General features: G+C 41.4%; 1 protein-coding gene across 14 annotated transcripts in view; it reads right to left on the bottom strand.

The window, feature by feature from the left end:
• SOX6 (SRY-box transcription factor 6) overlaps positions 1-17,956 on the bottom strand; it is a 530,518-nt gene that overhangs the window by 107,817 nt on the left and 404,745 nt on the right. For 12 of the 14 annotated variants that reach the window (XM_063117232.1, XM_063117231.1, XM_063117230.1 and 9 more), the window contains 2 exons: positions 17,597-17,720; positions 6,366-6,445 (listed from right to left, as the gene is read on the bottom strand). In XM_063117232.1, the coding sequence (XP_062973302.1) occupies positions 6,366-6,445; positions 17,597-17,720 (204 nt within the window). The remainder of the gene's footprint in view (positions 1-6,365; positions 6,446-17,596; positions 17,721-17,956) is intronic. The other 2 variants (XM_063117225.1, XM_063117229.1) reach the window with 1 other exon arrangement.

Here is a 17,956-nt window from a genome sequence, read left to right as displayed (position 1 = left end):
GGGAGTGCATGAGCCCGAGGTTATTCTCAGCTTGTTTAGCATTACGTGTGAACCCGCACCATCTCATTGCCTTTCTCAGCATCTCTGTCCCCAACTCAGTTGGCTTCCAGCTTGCTTCTGGCCACCTCTTTCTTCTCTGGTGAGTGTGTGTGGGAAGGAAGTGTAAGTGTCTCCAAGAGTACTGCACACAGGCTGCCTTGAGGAAACAGTTTAAGAAACTTGCACTCTGTGCATGCCCAGCATATTATCTTTAAAGTACTTTCCCCTCCCACTGCCCCAGGAGGCTGAAGCTCATGATATAAGCCAAACAAAGTTAGTCACACATAAGTCCCATTGAAATTAATGACATTTAAGTTACTCACAACTAAATAAGACTTGCTTTCTCTGGACTGAGGCCAGGGAATTTACAACATAAAAGTAAAAACCTTTAAATTGCACCCCAAATTTCTGAAACAAAGCTTTTCTGAAAAAGTGATTCAGTTGAATGATCTTTTATGGGGCTAATATTGACCCCCAAAAAAATCACTTGAACAAATTCATAATAAGCAGAAGCCCACCTAGAGCCCAGTAGTCTTTTGAATGCTGGCTAGAATGATTTTATGGGGCTAATGAAGACAGAAACTCTGCCGGTAACAATATTACGTTTATTTTCTCTAGTGATTCGAAGAAGTGAGCAATCTGTCACTAATATACTGAATGAAATTACTTGTCTTGTTGGAATTCCTGCTGACAGTCAGTCACTCACAGCGCTGACCTGAACATCTACCTGCTGACAAACAAATTGCAATGTCAAACTTTGAAAAGGTAACTAGCTGGTTTTAATTTTGATTGGTCTTACTTGAATCTCTGAAGCATTTTCTCTCTTTCTCTCCACCACCACCGCCACCCATCCACCCACCCTCAAAATCTCCATTCTTTGTCAGGTTGCAAATAAAAATAAAGGAAACCCCTGTTTAGCATTTGTGGGGGGAAATTATTATTGCCTGCTGCATCAGAGAAATGTTATGTCAGATAAAACTGTTAAAGTGTGTCTAAGCAACATTAAGAGTGGCAGGCCCGCCAGTGACTGACTGGGTGAGTGAACACATTACCCAGATAGCATTGTAGGAATTAATTTTCTTCAATAAAGTGATTTTTAAGGCTCATATATTTCACAATCTAAACATATGTCACTGTTTCATAAACAAAATAAATGGATTAAAATAATACATTACCAATATGCTGACACATGGAGATATTTTAATTAGGAATACTTAAGCTGTGTGATATTTAACTGCTGTATTTGCTGAAGAGGAGCGTGCATCATAACGCAAGAAGCAGGTATAGCACTTTACATGATGTGGAACTGAAGCAGGACCAAATCATTTTCTTTCTAAGATAAGCCTATCGTACAGCATTAGCCCCAATAAAAACATTGCTTTAAGCTTATTACAATATACAGGAAACCCCATAAACATAAGCAGCCCACTAAACCAACTTTTTCATTGGGGTGGGGAGAACACAGGAATAAGTCACCGAGATGCTAATTCTTGAGAATAATATTTCTTCATAAAAGGCTACATTTAAGATCTTAGCTATTAAAAGGCCATATTTACATGACTGTCACATTACAACGGCCTCTTTCCTGCACATTCTTCTCGACTTACTTTAAGGGCCTGCCCGAAAATAGCTGAGGAAAGCAAATGTCAACCCTGTCCTGAAATTTATATGTGTGAGAGAATTAGAATAAGTAGAAATGTAATATATTGTTTACTGTACTGAGTGCCCTCTGTTCTCTAAAGGTCAAAAGCATTGTAACCTTAGAGTTACAGTTTCTGATTGTTCCCAGGGTTAAATACATTATCAAAATTAATGGTTCAAACCCCTCAACCTTCAGATATATGAGTATTCGTGCCTCCATCTGCCAAACTGTTCAACTAAAAATAGCATTCTTTGGCCTTCATTCTGCTAATATTGCACCCCTGAGGCAGGCTCTGCAATGCTTCAGCAGTACTTTGGATCTGCACCCAGTGGTATAACAAAAGGTCGTTACTCTTTGTACAATTAAGGAGGGGGGGGCAACACACGAAAGAAGAATGCTGTACAGTTTTTGTTCTTCTTTAATTTAGTTGATTATAAAAACTTCAGTCTTCTAGCACACAGCTGCAACTATGGCTAAGACTTGCCAAGGCTCATTAATGTTATACGTGATAAACTTTGAAGGACAAATTACACAAGAAACATCAGGGGAAAGGTAGAGCCTTCTTGCTCGTTTGCTCTCCCCTCTGCCTCCACACATATACGTTTTAAAAGACCATTTTGTTTAGGAATAACTCCAGTTAACGTAATTGCAGTGCATTATTACTATCAACAATTTATCACCAGCTGTTGATAGAATTGTGCCATTTCTTTCTTTACTGACATTGAAAAAATCTCTAGCATTACTGCGTTTGCTTTGGGGGATGGAAAAGAATTGACAGGAGGGCCTCACAAAAGAGCTAAATGTAGGCAGGTCTTTCGGGACAGATGTGTGTCTAGTTAGCTACTGTGGTATTTCCCAGTAACAGGAATGCTACAAGTCCTCTGAAAGATCAGGAAATGATCCCTGAAGAGTTATACTCAGGCTTTATACATGTATCCAGAGTAAGACAGACATAACTTCTACACAAACCCTTTTAAACTATGGATTAAAAGTATACCAGGAATGAAAAATGAAAGGTAGTAGTACAGAACGGAGGAGGAAACGGAACACTAAATGGCAGCAGAAGCTGTATCATTGATCATCTTCACTCACCCCTATTAAAAAGACCAGTTGTGTTAATGAGAACCAATTGAAACATGTATTAGTCAACATAGTATGGTCTGATATGGCTGTAACATGTCAGAGTTGTTGGGGGTAAACTTGAATGCACCTCCATCCAACATGTCAGAACAATAGCTAGACTGGAAGTATCCAAAGTTGTACACATTCCACATTTTTTTAAAAAAAAACATATCGCACAATGAATATAGATAACCAGAGTCTAAATTGTGTACAGATTTGTCCTCACCTATTGGATTCTGAGAAGCAAAATGGAAGGAACTAGCAATTCCTCAGGAACACTATCAAAAGGACCTTTTAAAGTGCCAATGTTTGACTACCTCCAAAGACTCAACAGCTGGAGAATGGGACTACAACAGGTAATTAGATTAGTAACTGTCACTAGTTGAGTTGAGTTTGCTACTATCCAGAACATGGTCCAGATAATAGTTTTCTGCACTAGTCAGTGGAGCATGGACTTCTTCCCTCTAGTCATTGTCTGATCTTCTTAGATTCTAAGGAATAGCTAGATGATCTTTAAGGTATCCAGGATATGAGCTCACAGTTCTGAGAAAGCCAACTCAGCAAATGAGTCAAGTGCCTTATTGGTAGTGCCACCCATCTGTGTGTAGCAATGCAGAATCTCCACAAAAGATGCAGACATGGGGAAAATATTTCTTTCCTTTCTTTCGGGGAAAAATAATTTTGGGGGGAAAGTCCTAATATATACACTCTTATAGAAACTTATTTTGCTCCTTTAAGAACATGAATGTTATTTGCATCTGATGAAATATAGTAAAAAAAAAATCTATGGCAGAATAAATGTGTTAGTCTTTAAGGTACCACAACTTTGTTGTTTAGAAATGTTAGTGTTTATAACATAATAGAAATTGTACTCTCATATTTATGAATTTGGGAACTCCCTTTTATTAAAACAACCTTTACAATTACAAATATAGCAATTTGCAAGCTGCTGTACCCAAAGAACCTAAGAGAGCAATCCTATGGCCTCTAAACAGAGTCTGGGGGCAAAGAATAACTGATTCCTAAATCCAAGGTCAGAGACACAGCTCCGACCATGGATCCAGGAATTCACACTCCCTGCCACTGCCCCCTCACAGAGAGAACTGTGCTGGCTGCCTTCTCTCCGACCAAGGGGTGGGGAGGGGAGGGGACTGGAGAAGCTGGAATACGATATATCATTTGGACTCCCCAGACACCTTCTCTCGCACTCTAATGTGTCCCTGCTGGATGGGCAACAAGCCCGTCTAGCCCAAATGCAGAGCAGAAGGAGCACAGAGGTAGCCTCCGCCACTCCTCCCACTCTGCATAGGATGCCCATAAACATCCAAGCTCAAAGACATCACCACAGGATTGCACCCTAAGTAGAACTTTTGTTTTCACCAGTTAGGAAACTACGAAGGTAGAATCTAGGAAGGTAGAAACCATAAATGTTGCAATCAACAACAGATGTTCCCAAGTCTCATCAGTGACATCTCCTCAACATAGGTGTTTTGTTTCCAATACTAAAATGGTGTTGCAGGGCCTAGCCCACAATATAATCTATGGCCCGTTTCTTGAGAATTTTCTCTCACAGCCGCAAATGAGGGTGATTTCCCAGTGGAAATCATAAGCCAACCCTCACTAGAGATGATTCTAGTCAAGGAGATAATGAACTCTGAGCCTTAGCTGTAAGTCTCATCTAAGACCAAAGATGGAGCCATCCTTTCGAAAAGATTCCACAGAACAAAAAGACATTTACCACTGAAACACCAGGCATTAAAAAAAATCCTGTAGAGGGTAAGGTCCTCATCCTCCTAGATGTAGCCTATAAGTAAAACAAACAAGCAGGAAGCCCATAGGCTCTAGTTCTTCATGGCCCACATCAAGGGTCAGCATGACTGGGCACCTGCCAAGAGCCTAAACTCCAGCAGAGGGCTCCAGTGACAAGAACTCCCTGCTCTTCTTCGATGCCATTGCAACCTATTTGTCCACCCACCTCTAGCTCTTGCCCAGACAACAGAGGTGGTGTGAAGGAGGAGTAATAGATGTCACTGCCTGCACACTCATTGGCCCTTTGCCTGGCAAGCAAGCAGATGGTAGAAATAATGAGGACATGGAGCAAGAGCAGCAGGAGGAGGCACCAATGTTGGTAAGAAGGTAGACTTACTGAGGGAAAGGTGTCCATTGAGGTAGTTTTTCACAAGGGCCCTCCAAAACCTGGAGATGGTGCTGTATTTGTTGCTGTATTATACCATTTCTGACTGAAGGCGGTGGATCAAATGGTCAAATGTGAAACAGAAATGGTTAGGTGGGGAATTATTAAACATTCAGTAAATGGTTCGACACAGCAACAAATACATCATGTGGACTTCTGCTTGTCCATTTCAGTCCTTGGCTACCTTGAACAGTGACCAGGTGAGGAGACATACTTCAAACTATGTTCACTGCTGCCGAAGAGTTTCCTGCTAAGCGTCCTGCTTGGCTGGCCATCCATATGTGCAGCCCTATGCTGCACTGTCTGAAGAAGGATAACTGACTAATAATAGGATTTTAAAATCTTCTGGCACAGCAGTGACTGACTGGTTCGTTGTGGTACAAAGCACTCTTGTAGCCTGCGAAAGCTAATGCCCCAATAAGCCTATTTGACTCTCAAGCAGCAAGACAATTTTTACCATTACTGACCTAACACTACTTCTCTTCTGGTTTATAACAGGTATGAGATGTATTAGCCACATCATTTAAATGACCAAAAGCTAAACCCCTAGTGTTATGACTAAACACCCCCCTTTATAAGCTTTTGACTGCTACTTCATTATTTGACACGATTGTGCCTTTTCTTGGGGAATATTAAAAAGCTATATAATAAATTGGAGTGTAAATCATTTTCACACAACATTTAGTTCCCCCTATGACAAAAATAAATAAATGACCTAGCAAGGGACCAAACTCAGACTCCTGATGGCTGCTGGCATCCAACCAACTTAACGCATGGAAAGCCTGAGATTCCATAAATACAGAAGCTGCAAGTGTGCCGTTTATAAAACAGTCATCATCAAGCCCAAAAGAAAGGACAAAATACATTGATTCAGACACCCACTACGAGTAGCAAAAGCTAAACAGGCCACACTCGGAAAAAGCTTAAGAAAAATAAAATAATCTGAACATGTCTTCCACTAAATAGCGATATGCTTTCCCTGCCCTCTCCACCCACACCCACAGGGCATGATCCAGCCCAAATTAACACTATGGAAACCCCTTTCATTTTAACAGGGAAAAAAGTTAAATACGCACTTAATTTTCCCACCAAAATCAGCAGGAATAAAAGTGCTCAACACAGGCTGGATTGTGCCCAAAATTATTAACTTAATTGATATAAAATACAAAGTTGGCTGCATTTCCCAGCATCAAGGCTGACAGCATGCAGTTCTGTTTGCAGCATGGTAAGTACATAAGGTGTTAATCCTTCTGGGGCTGTGCTTAAAAAATTACTTAACATTCAAGCCGTTACTTAGCATACAGCTGGTTAGCAGTTTTCCACTAAAGCATTGGCTTCAAGCCCACATATTTTTGTTCTGGCACATACCTGGAGCTGTAAAGGGCTGAGTCCAGAAGCAGCAGCAGCTGCCATTGTTGACGGAATGAACTGCACAGGATAGTTATCACCTGTCGAGGAGAACAATGCATACAGGTTTAGACAATGAGCAGAGAATAGCAGCAGACAAGTACAAACAGGGCCTGAGCTCCACAACACTGCTCTAAGCCTAAACATCTGCAAAAACAAAAGGGGTTTGCTGGGCACAGACTTGCAGCTCTACCTTGGAACTTCTGCTCAGCAGATAGCTAGTAGGCAAACTGGCAAAACATAAAATGTAATGCTTAGACCCAAGCATGCTCACTCTTATTACAGATCACAAAGCATAGCAGCCTTGGAAAATAATTGCGTGTGTAGAAATATTTCAAGGGATACACGTGACACAAAGCAGTTTGCAAAGGCCCAGTCTTGTCAGGTGTTGAGCATCTCCTGCACTTGAAATATCTTTTGCTGCACTTCTTTGGTCTAAGAGATGAGTTAGTGCATGGCACCTGATAGCGCTGTGCCAAAACTTTCAACCATACTATTTTCAGCATTACATATTGGGGGGGGGGGGGACAAAAATTCAGGTCAAAGAGGCTGAGAGAGATGAGAATTTTGTAGAATTTTCTACTTGGGGAGGGGGTAGGGTTTCCACATACCTTTTTAAATGTAGCCAATTGTTGAGGGGTCTTCTTTCTTTCTTTTTCTTTTTTTTTAAAACATCCCCGACATTTTCAGGAGCCCAGGAGTTCTTCCTGAATGCTTATTGGAGAGGGTGAGGTCACATGGCCTCCCATAGGCCTTCACTAAGAACTGCTGGGCTCCTCCAAATGTTGGAGGAAGGGATGTGCGTTGTTTTTAAACTAAAAAATAGGAAGAAGACTCTTCAGGAACCAACTACACTTTAAAAAGGTATGTGGAAATCCTGTCCCCTCTCCAAGGAGAAAAATTCTCTGAATTCCCCCCACCCTTGTGTTTTCCACAGGGGGAGAGAAAATTCCTGAAAATAGGCTTCAGCCCAGCACTAGTACCTGATTTCAATAAATTGCTCTAAGATATTTTTGATGGAAATTTTACTTTTATTTATTTATTATTGCATTTATATCCCACCTTTTTTTCTCCAGGGAACCCAAAGTGGTGTACATAAACCTCCTCCGTTTTATTCTCACAACAACCACCCTGTGAGGTAGGCTGGACTGGGCGTCTGTGACTGGCCCAAAGTCACCCAGTGGGTTTCCATGGCTGAGTGGGGACTAGAACCTGGATCTCCCGACTCCCAGTCCAACACTTTAGCCATTAAACCACACTGGCTCTTGAGCTGCAGTATATTCTTTCAAACATTAGAGTTCAAACTTTTTGGACTCAGACACCCCACTCGCACTGCTGTACACAAGGCCATATGGACTGGGGGAGCAATTCCATACTGGCATTAAAACAGAAGTATAAGAGGATCTCTCTGATGCACAGGGACTCAAGAACAACACAGGTGTCTTTCTAAGCTTCCTTCTTCCTTGGAATGATAGGATAGTGCGGAGGATGCAGTCACACACACACACACACACACACACACACACACACACACACACACAGAGAGAGAGAGGTGACACTCAATCCACCCAGGACTCCACTTGTGGGGAAGGAAGCAACATCTCCTTCAGGTGACAGATGAGGCTCTGTGGCAGCCTGCTCTCCTGAAGCCCACATACCGTAAAAGCCGCCAGAAAAGGAGGAGCAGCAACAGTGAGTCCTGTCTGCCAGCTGGGAGCCAAGGCTACCAAAGGCAGCCACCACTATGAATTCCAACCATACCGGGAGTGGCTGGTAGGCAGGGCCGGTGCCAGACTATTTTGCGACCTAGGCAAGGTGAGCTACTTTCACCCCACCCCACCCCAAAATGCCAACTTTGATTTTTAAGAACATACGTTTCCTGGAAAAAATAAGAAGCACAAAACTTGAAACTGCTAAATTTATTTTGAAGTGCAAGAAATACGTCATGCCAATTATAGCAAACAAATTGGAAAGGAACGCCTATGGGTCTAAAATGCATTATTTAATAGGAATATCACCTCCAAATCACCCCCCAACTCACACGTGTGCGCACACACACACTCAGCATCACTCACTCTGAACAAACACACGCATGAACACATGCATTCACTCAAAGACCCCATTCAGCCATACATTCTCTCTCTCTCTCTCTTCTGGGCACGTTCCAGAAGTCCGAACGTGGAGCCACCCCAACATCCCTGGCTTCGCTTCGGCTGGGCGGGCACGGGGCACCGTCTCATCCGCCCAGGCCCAGCTGAATCCTCGGGCTGGCCTGGCTCACAGCCAACGCGCGTGAGTGCTGCGCTGTGCCCGGTGCCCCTCTTAGCTTGGCGCTCTAGGTGGCCGCTTGAGTGGCCTCTATGGTAGTACTGGCCCTGCTGGCAGGGATTGGTGAGAGAGTATCTGGTGTAGGAAGTAAGAAGGCAGCACTGCTAATCCTTTCCAAGGAGTTGGATATGCGGCAGAAGAAAGGGACTAGTCAAAGAATATGCCTAATCAACTACTGGAAAAACACCAGTCACTGAAAAAGAAATACTGGGAACTGAATACATGTAGTTGGCTTGAAAATTTTGGGGTTTTGACCTTGTTCAGAAAACATGCTAAGCCATGGTAGTTAAGCATTTTGAGCCAAAAGGTATATCTTAGCATGTCATGTGAACCATGACTTAGTATGTCACATGAACCATTCCTAACCATGGTGGCTACATAACCACAGTTTAAATATGCTCATTAACCATTTGCTGCAAAAGAGTTAGCGGCCTAACCATGGTTTAGGGTGTTGTATGGGCCCAATATTTGGTAATATAAAATGCTCTCCTTGTTGTAATGCACTAAGCCTGGTTAAACCAATGGTAGTCCTAGGTAACTTAGGCCCATTCACTTCAATGGGCCTACTCTGTGCAGGAGTACCTTTGGATACTACCCATGTAATCCTTTCAGTTCTTCTGATTTCATGATACCATTCTTGTTCATTTTTATTAAGTAGTAATTAGGTAATCAGTATTATTTAAAACCCAAATAGAATAGCTTCTACCTTTGACCAAGCTTACAACCTTGACATCTTATTACATTGAAAGGTTTATTGTGGTATTTTTTATTGTTAGATATTTTTTCATATTGTTCCTTGATATTTTATTGGGTAATATTGCATTTGTTGTTAGTCACTTTGCGTTTCCTTTTGGTGGGAAAATCAGATTACAAAGAAGAACTGTGGGGTGAGGAACCTGTGGTTTTCCGAACATTGTTGGACTACAACTCCCATCATCCCCGATATTGGCCATGCTACCTGGAAAGGCCACAGGTTGCCCAACACTGCCCTAGACCTTAGCAGCCCCTCCTTCACAAGGGGAAACATGTCCATAGTTTAGGAAACACTACTTTATCAAGCCTCATTTATCATTAATTCACTTTGTGACATTCATCTGTACTTAGGGCAAAATGGGTTATAAATAAACCATACCACTTTCTAAAATTTAGAGTATAGCAGGAAAAGATGTGTACAACCATAAGGTGAGTCCTAGTTCATTTCCCAACTTAATGAGATCAAGACCTATATATCTCCTTGCTGGAATCAGAGTAGCCATCTTATACGAAACCGGGGCCATAGCTAGACCTAAGGTTTATCCCTAGATCATCCAGGGGTCAAACCTGTTCATCTAGGTGACACACAGGGGATCCAGTGCTCAGGCAGGGGTGAACACTGGATGATCCCAGGATAAACCTTCGGTCTAGCTGTGGTCCAAGTAATGAGCACAACATTGCATGAATATTGTGAAGTTCTCCAAATTAAGGATGGGATGAATATCTGAAGCAAAGTTGTTCAAAGAACTGTGAGCACAGCCTCTCTAAAGCAGGCCTTCCACCTTGATTCTTCTCAGCTCCCACCTTGGCTTCCCTACAAGTCCCCCTTCCCCTTCTCCGAGTGAAAAAACACCCTTACCTTGGGGAATAGGAAATAGGTAGGATGTGGAGAGTACTTCCATAAATGTGTGCAGTGTCATTTTTTCACCCAGAATGAAAAATCTTGTCTTCAAATCCCAGGATCCTCAGTGGGAAAAGTTCTTCATGCTAATGGGAGCACTTGCTGCCTATGCAGCCTCTACCTTCAAACGCTCAAATAGCCCCCAAAGCAGTTTTGAGGCAAACACGAGGGTGACTACTTTTTCTTACCCAACATATCACTTAATAATACAGCTGCCTACCAGTGCAACCCCTACTTAAACAGCTTATCCAATTGGATAGGTCTCCCTCCCCCCGCCCCATTGCTCCCTATGCCCCATGTTCCCTTTGTTGTTTGTTGTCACCTCTACTGTTAAAATTTAGATTATAAGGTCCTTGGGGCAGGGGCCTGTCATTGTGGCTACTTTGTTCTGCGAAGTACCATGTATACTGGTGGAGTACATGACTAAATATGTGAAGACTGGAATACATTGATCAGCATTAGAAATACACCCACAGAGTCCCTAAAATGTTTAGAATTCAGTCCTGGATATTGCTGTAATTCAGGAGTGTTTTATAGAGTTGCTGCTAAAATAAGAAGCCTCTAAAGTAAGCGACTGTTGCCTTTGTAAATAAAATTACATATATGTGACATCTTTTCACATTATAGCTATCTATAACCCCCCTCCCCTAGTCACTTCAGCATGCTTTTTCAGAGCTGGACTGGGGTGGCAGGGGAGGTTAAAAATCAAACTTACAATAAAAAAAATACAGTGATTGATAAATTACACAATAACCATGCTTTAATGGAGTATCACTTTGGCTTCTAATTTAAAGTCAGTGTTATGTACTATCTCTAGGCTATGTTTTAATAAGCTGCTCCTCTGAACATTTTTTACATTTATAATAATCAAGTTGCTTTGGACCAACTTCTTCACATTGCACGAGGAATGTAATAATGTAGGTGTGGTATAGAAAGATCCAGAATAATGCAGTTAGGAAACAGCAACATTCCCCATATGTACATACACCCATCTCGAATATACCTCCAAAATTCTCATAAACACCCTCCTCCTGCTTACCACCCAAAGTGCTAGAGTACTCAGACAAGCTCCATGTAAATGTTAAGTTGCTTTCACTTTTTAAACAAATTATGGGGTTCTAATCCACAAGGTCTCTCTGCATCATATCCATAATACCTCATCAGACCATTGAGCACAGTATGTGCTTGTACACAGTCCACTAACAATTGGCTTCTGATTGCATACGGAGCACTGCTACAATGCCTTTGCTAACCTACATTGTGTTGGTGTCCTATGGAGTAACATTCATAACATCAGATCTTATTCCACCACCACCCCCTTTCTATGAGGTTGATTTCAGTCTGCAGTGGGTTGTTGTTGTTTTAAATAAGTAAATTGTTTTCTTACAGTATCAAACTCTTGTTTCTTTATGGTTAGATAATTTTGTTTAGCCTTCAAAGAACATAAGCAGAATTATCTGAATACAGAGTATCACCATCAAAAGGTAAATAATGTTTCTTTGGTAAATAGACAATTTAAAAAAAAATCACAAAGATATTGAATTAATGATGCTTTAAATAGGATAAAAATAAGCATTCGAGTATAAGCATGGATTGCACTGCCAAACATTTCCAAGGCACTCTTTCTTTAAATATTATGAATTATTCATCCCTATTCCATACAGCAAACTCTGCACCATCTCGCCCCTGCACCATCTCCCCCTTTTTGTAAGTTCAATATCAGTTGCTTTATTTGTACTAAAACATTTTCCATGTCAAACATTAAAAAAAAAATCAAACTCTAAAAGAATTCCCTGTGGCACTCCTTTTTCACAGCTGTCATGCTTCCGTGGTTTGAAATAGCATGGAATATGTGTGTGTGTGTGTGTGTGTGTGTGTGTGTGTGTGTGTATATATATATATATATGCCTTAAAGTTAATTTATTAGTGCCTGTACCACACCCTGTAGTGTTCTCTGGCTCACCTGCTAGCTATGGTTTTCTCTTTTGCTGATGACAAGCTTATTTTCATTCCCCCAAATTTGTTTCCCCCCCAAAAAACAACAACAACATAAAGTTGTCCCTTCTAGGATTAAATCTGAGCATTTTAAAATGAACAATATATGGTTAATATAATCCCACTGCATTATATAATAGCATTATCCAGAGAACAAAGCATGACACTTCATACCAATGGAATGTTTTGCTATCTGTAGTAAAATCAAACAAGGGGCATGTTCCTTGTGGGGAGAAAGGCTGGGCCTAAAAGCGGGGGCGGGGGTTGTTAGGGGGGGAGATGGTGAAAGTTTAACATTTTTTAATTACAGAAGATGCATATTTCCCTTTCTGATTTTCTGAGCACAAAAATGGATCAAGAAGCTTCTCGGTAGCTGTCTTGGCAATCTCTCACTCAACATGTTGTAGCAATTTTTTTCAAATTTGTTTCTGGATTTGGAATGCTTGCGTGAGGACCTATTCTTTTCTTTTTTTAATTTTATGAAGGTAGACAAAACAAGTCAGAACAGGTTTGTTGTAGGTATAGGCCTATACTAGTCTTGATTATTGGGAGAATGGCTCAAGGAAGAAGAAAAAGAAAAGCCCACGATCCATCATCATTCCTTGCTTTGCAGACTAGCCTCGTCAGCAGCCCTGTTTTGTTAATTGTCTATTTACATTGGTGCTCCTATTGTTTATATATACATCGGTGCTTGTAAGTCCCAAAATGATTTGCCAACTTCTGTTTCACTAGTCAAACTGGCAAATAATTTTGTAGGCAGCACAGACTTGCAAGACATCATTCTAAAGCCAGAACAAAGCAATACATCCTAATTTTGAACATTAAGGGCTGCTCTGTACATTGCTGATTTCCTACATGGAATGCATTTTCACGTTCTGAAAGAGATCTAGGATAGAAGTATGAAAAGTATGAGTCAAAACGCAAGGAGGGGGCACAAGCCCCGCCTGCCTCCATTGTCAAGTTCAGCATATTATGGATGAATAATTCAAGGGCTTTCTGCCATTTTAAAATTTGATATCAAAGGCTGGGACTGGAATCATCTGAAAGAGAGAAAAAACAATCCAGCATATGTGTGTGTGTGTGAATCATTTTGCAGAAGCCAATCTTCCCACCACTGAAATATGTTTTTTCATTTGTTGGGTTATGTGTTCAAAATTTTTGTGTCATCTGTGAGCAGGGGCCTAGTGCTCGATGTGCTCATTCAACGTTCTGGTTAAAGAGTTGAAAATCAGGGCAGGTTTCACCCAGCAAGGTGCCTAAGAAAGTCAGCACGCCACCCCCTCTCTCATGCTCCGCAAGACCGTGAATGCATAAATGCAAATGCCTACTCATGTTTTTAAGGTCCTTGACCTAGTCCTATGGGTCTCGAGTGAGGACTTTCTGCGAGGGCGTGGTCAGTTTGTATTTCAGTGGTTGTAATGCTGCCACACAGACTTCCCAAATTTCACTTCCAAGTTGATGTAAAAGCTCTTTCAAAGGATTGTCGGGTTGGGTGCCTTCCTTATTTTTAGGAACCTTGGCAGCCTTCATAGAAATCGGCGCCATGTTTAAAGGCAGTCCTTTGCAGGGGCCATTATGGTCCCACGAATCCCCTTGGTGTAAAATATGCAGTAAACAAATATGCATTTGTTTAAATAAGTTGGGCTCCGTTTTATTACCAGACCAAAGCGCTGGCTAGCAGATGTGAAATAGCTCTAAGCTTCCATTTTGACTATACACAAAACACATACCCTACTTGTAGCTCATTCTTAATCAGCTCCTTTATGAGCAAGATAAAGATAATTTTCCCAAACTAAGCATGCAATTATAAAACACCAAATAATGCTTCAATGCAATATTAACAGCAACTTTACACTGAATGTTTATATGTTATCACATACTCCTAACAATCAATATAATCAGCCATATATCATAGATGGGATGGCTGATGCCAAGATATAGTACCTTCGCATTTAGGCCTTAGCTAGACCAGGCTATATCCTGGCGTGAACCCTGGGATCGTCCCTGTGCGTCCAGATGACGCACAGGGGATCCCGGGATCAGGGAGGGATCATCCCTCCCTTGCCCTGGGATACAGCCCTCTTCTTTGGGCCCGGTTTTTCTGTGGTCTCGGGCTGAGCCCTAGACCGCGGAGTGTGTGGCCCATTTCCACGGGTTTACCCGGCTCCACATGATTACTCGCGCAGAGCCAGGAGCTGCACCCATTGGGGATAGGGTGGGGGGAGCAGGGAAAGTAGTTAATTTTTTTTTAAAAAAAAACCTTACCTTTGCACACGAGCGTTCGTGCGCTCCGTCCCCTTTAAAAAATAAAAAATGGCAGGCGCAACACCTCTCTTCCTGAGGTTGTCACGCCTTACGTGTAAACGAGGGTGAGATCTCATGTTAATCGCAACATGAGGTCTCCCCTCCTCTCCCCTGGACTTTCAGGTAGGTCTAGCTAAGGCCTTAGATTACTGCATCATGCAAGATGTGGAGCTGCTCTTGAAGAGTGTTTGGAAACTGCATTGTGGTTGTAGCATTGGTGTAAAATGCTACAGCCAGCTTTCTGATGTGCATTTTATATACCAGTCTTATACCAATTGCACCAGTTCCGGACTTGTTTTCAGGTTCAATTCAAAGTGTTGGTGTTTACCTATAAAGTCCTAATGTCCTACCATGGCTGAATCAAGCTCAGCATTAGGTTAAACTAAGGGGCAATCCAAAAGCAAGTCAATAAATAGGCAATGGCCAAAAGCACAGTTTTGCTAGACAAGAAGGGGAGTTCCAAAAGAGGGTCTGAAAAGCAGCCAAGGTCAAAGCACAGATAAGAAATCAGATACAATATACAGTCCAAGAAGCAGAATCAAAAGGAGTTGAGGGTCAGTAGCACAAAGGTTCAATCACAGTGTAAGGTCAGGGATACAATGCACTGCCGCTGGTAGAAGACATTATTTCCAGCAATGGCTAGACTGATATTGGAGGCTTATATTGCCAGAGCTTCCTGAGCCCTAACTGCTCCCAAGGAGCCCCTTCCTCTTGAAAAGTCTTTCTTTCTGTTTGAGCAGTTCTCCTTAAAGGAGCCCTACTGGCCTGCCTCTTGAGGCAATGATGCTCTCGAGGATTAGGTGATCACCCAGCCTCTGCCTCAGAGGTGGAAGACCCCTCCTCCTGAGGGGACAAATCCATGGTCATCTTCCCTGAGGGCCAAGGCATTTACAAGTTTTAGTAAGTGTAGGTTTGATTCCACTCTCTTGATGTTAAGAATTTTTTTGCTTTATTTGTGATCTGTTAATTGTAAAAACTGGATCTATTGGATCCAAAGCAGCTTTCCCCCCAAAATAGGCCTGATCCAGACCTATTAGATATGCCAGCCTGGAGCTGATATTGTGAAACACACACACACATAACTTCTGCACTAACTGGCATGATCAGGCACCGCTTGGAACATTGTGGAAGATTCACTGCTATGCTCCTCCCCAGACCCACTTTGGATTGTTTTGTCCATTGAGATTTGAGTCAGGGAGTTCCTGGTTCATCTATCGTCTTTTTAGCCACTACACTTAGTCCACAGGCATGGCCTAGCATTTGCCAGAAAGATCGTAGTGTTCATAGTTACCATGGGCCATATGACAATAGTATGCCTTTTTCCATGCTAGCCAATGTAACCAACTGTAATTATTCAGTCCGTTCAAATAAGTGTTGGCTACATAACAGCTCTACTTTATGTATCTCATTTAAATAAAGTCCAACCTCCATAGCTGCATGTCCTGGGAGAATTGTCAAGTGTTTGTGGTCAGCAGACACAAAAGGAATCTAAGTTACACTGCACCTTAAAGTTTTAATTAATCCAATATAAAATAACGAAGTTCAATATTTGGGATGAGGAGAACCTAAGTTTAGAAAAATAAGAAACCAAAATTGACAGGTTGACCAATCTTTCCTATCCTCATAAGAATATTCCCATTTCACACATTGGCTAAGTAAGAGGTAAAGCAAAGCACATGTCTCAGAACACAAAGTAGCCAGAGGCTATGTGGAAGACTAGATTCCAAACATTGAGATCCAAGTCTGACACTCAGAATCTGTCATACCTAAAAATCTATTTTTCATAAATGTATATTTATATAGGTAACAAGACAGAGCAGAGCAGAACAAATGGAAATAATTTCTGCAGTGTTGTTTGGCACCATATCTTACTAAACGTACTTGAAAAGACTTTATATTTAACTTGGATTACATTTAATATGTAGTTTACGGTTTTGTTTCAGAACTGATCCCTCCTCTTTCTGAAAGCCACTGCAAAATTCCCATTACCAGCAGCAGTCGATTTCAACTGTTACTTTGTAAATTTTACATTTAACTTCCAAAGAAAATGCTGTAGCCAATTTTTTTGTTTAATATTAATTAGAGGTGGAGAGATTAATGAGAAAAATAAAGATGCTGCTTCTGGGCTGAGGTCTGGGTTTACAAGGAATATACACATGAAAATAAGGTTGAGTGTTATTTACTTAAATATCTTCTTACCCTGAATTCCATTGCTAACATGGCTTTAAACATTTAAAGCCCTGTTTACAAGGAGAATCTGAAAGTAGCTTCAAACCATTATATCCCTAATTGAATTCCCCAGGAGCCCAGTAAACTCAAAGGAATAAAGAAAGAAATCATAACATTTGCTAAATCATCTTCAAACATCTCGCACTGCGAAGTTGCATGACCTGTTACAAGCCTGAATTGATGATTGCAGCTGAACTGCTGAAACCTCTGTTATTTAGATGGAAATCATACAAAATGCTGCCCATTTGAAATACACAAATTAAATCATACCTGCCTTCACTTTTTATCTCTAATTATAAAGAAGGCTTGCACAAAAGAGTAGTATGTGTACATGCTGATGAGAAAGGGCCTAAAAAAAGAGATATATGTAACCTTCCTATAAAGAACCAGGCTTCTCTCACATGCAAATTGGCAGGGAAGTGGGTCAATAAATTCAAAGGAAATGATTTTGTGGTACACAGAAATAAAATAAATACGGTCCTGCAAAACCAATTCCCTGGGTATCTCTAGACGAAATTACCTGGACTTGAAAAAAAATCATAATAAAGCATTAAAAAATCCACATATCCCCCTCCTCCTGTCTTATCCTTTTGCATATCACCATCCATACCAGACAGATCACAAGAGAAGTAATGGACATTATCTTAACCTATTAAATAGTTTCACATCCCTGTCAACTTACCTGGCTTGTAAGTTATTCCTGGGGGGAAAAGGAATCCCTGCTGGGCTGCAGCAGCCGCTGCCAATGTCCGCTGGTCGTGTGGAAAAATTGGGATCATGAGCGGAGGCATGTGACCCTGAACCTGCTAAACAGAAGAAAGTCTCTGATCAGAAATAGCACAAATTTGTCTTGACAGATACCTCTCCAGCACTGATAGTTTGCTTGTCTTCCAGAGTCCCCACGAACCTTCTCCTTAGAATAATCCTTGCCAATTTCACATTATCACATCAAAGCCCATGCTAACATTACTCTCCTTCATCGTCAAAGGTGTTCTGCCTTGCTTTGTAAATTCCTCTGCTTCTTTCACTAAAGCAAGAAAAT

The sequence above is a fragment of the Elgaria multicarinata genome, chromosome 2 (genome assembly GCF_023053635.1).
Source record: "Elgaria multicarinata webbii isolate HBS135686 ecotype San Diego chromosome 2, rElgMul1.1.pri, whole genome shotgun sequence".
NCBI classification, from domain to species: domain Eukaryota; kingdom Metazoa; phylum Chordata; class Lepidosauria; order Squamata; family Anguidae; genus Elgaria; species Elgaria multicarinata.
Note: the sequence above shows the minus strand (reverse complement) of the source record. Positions and strands in the feature narration are given on the sequence as shown.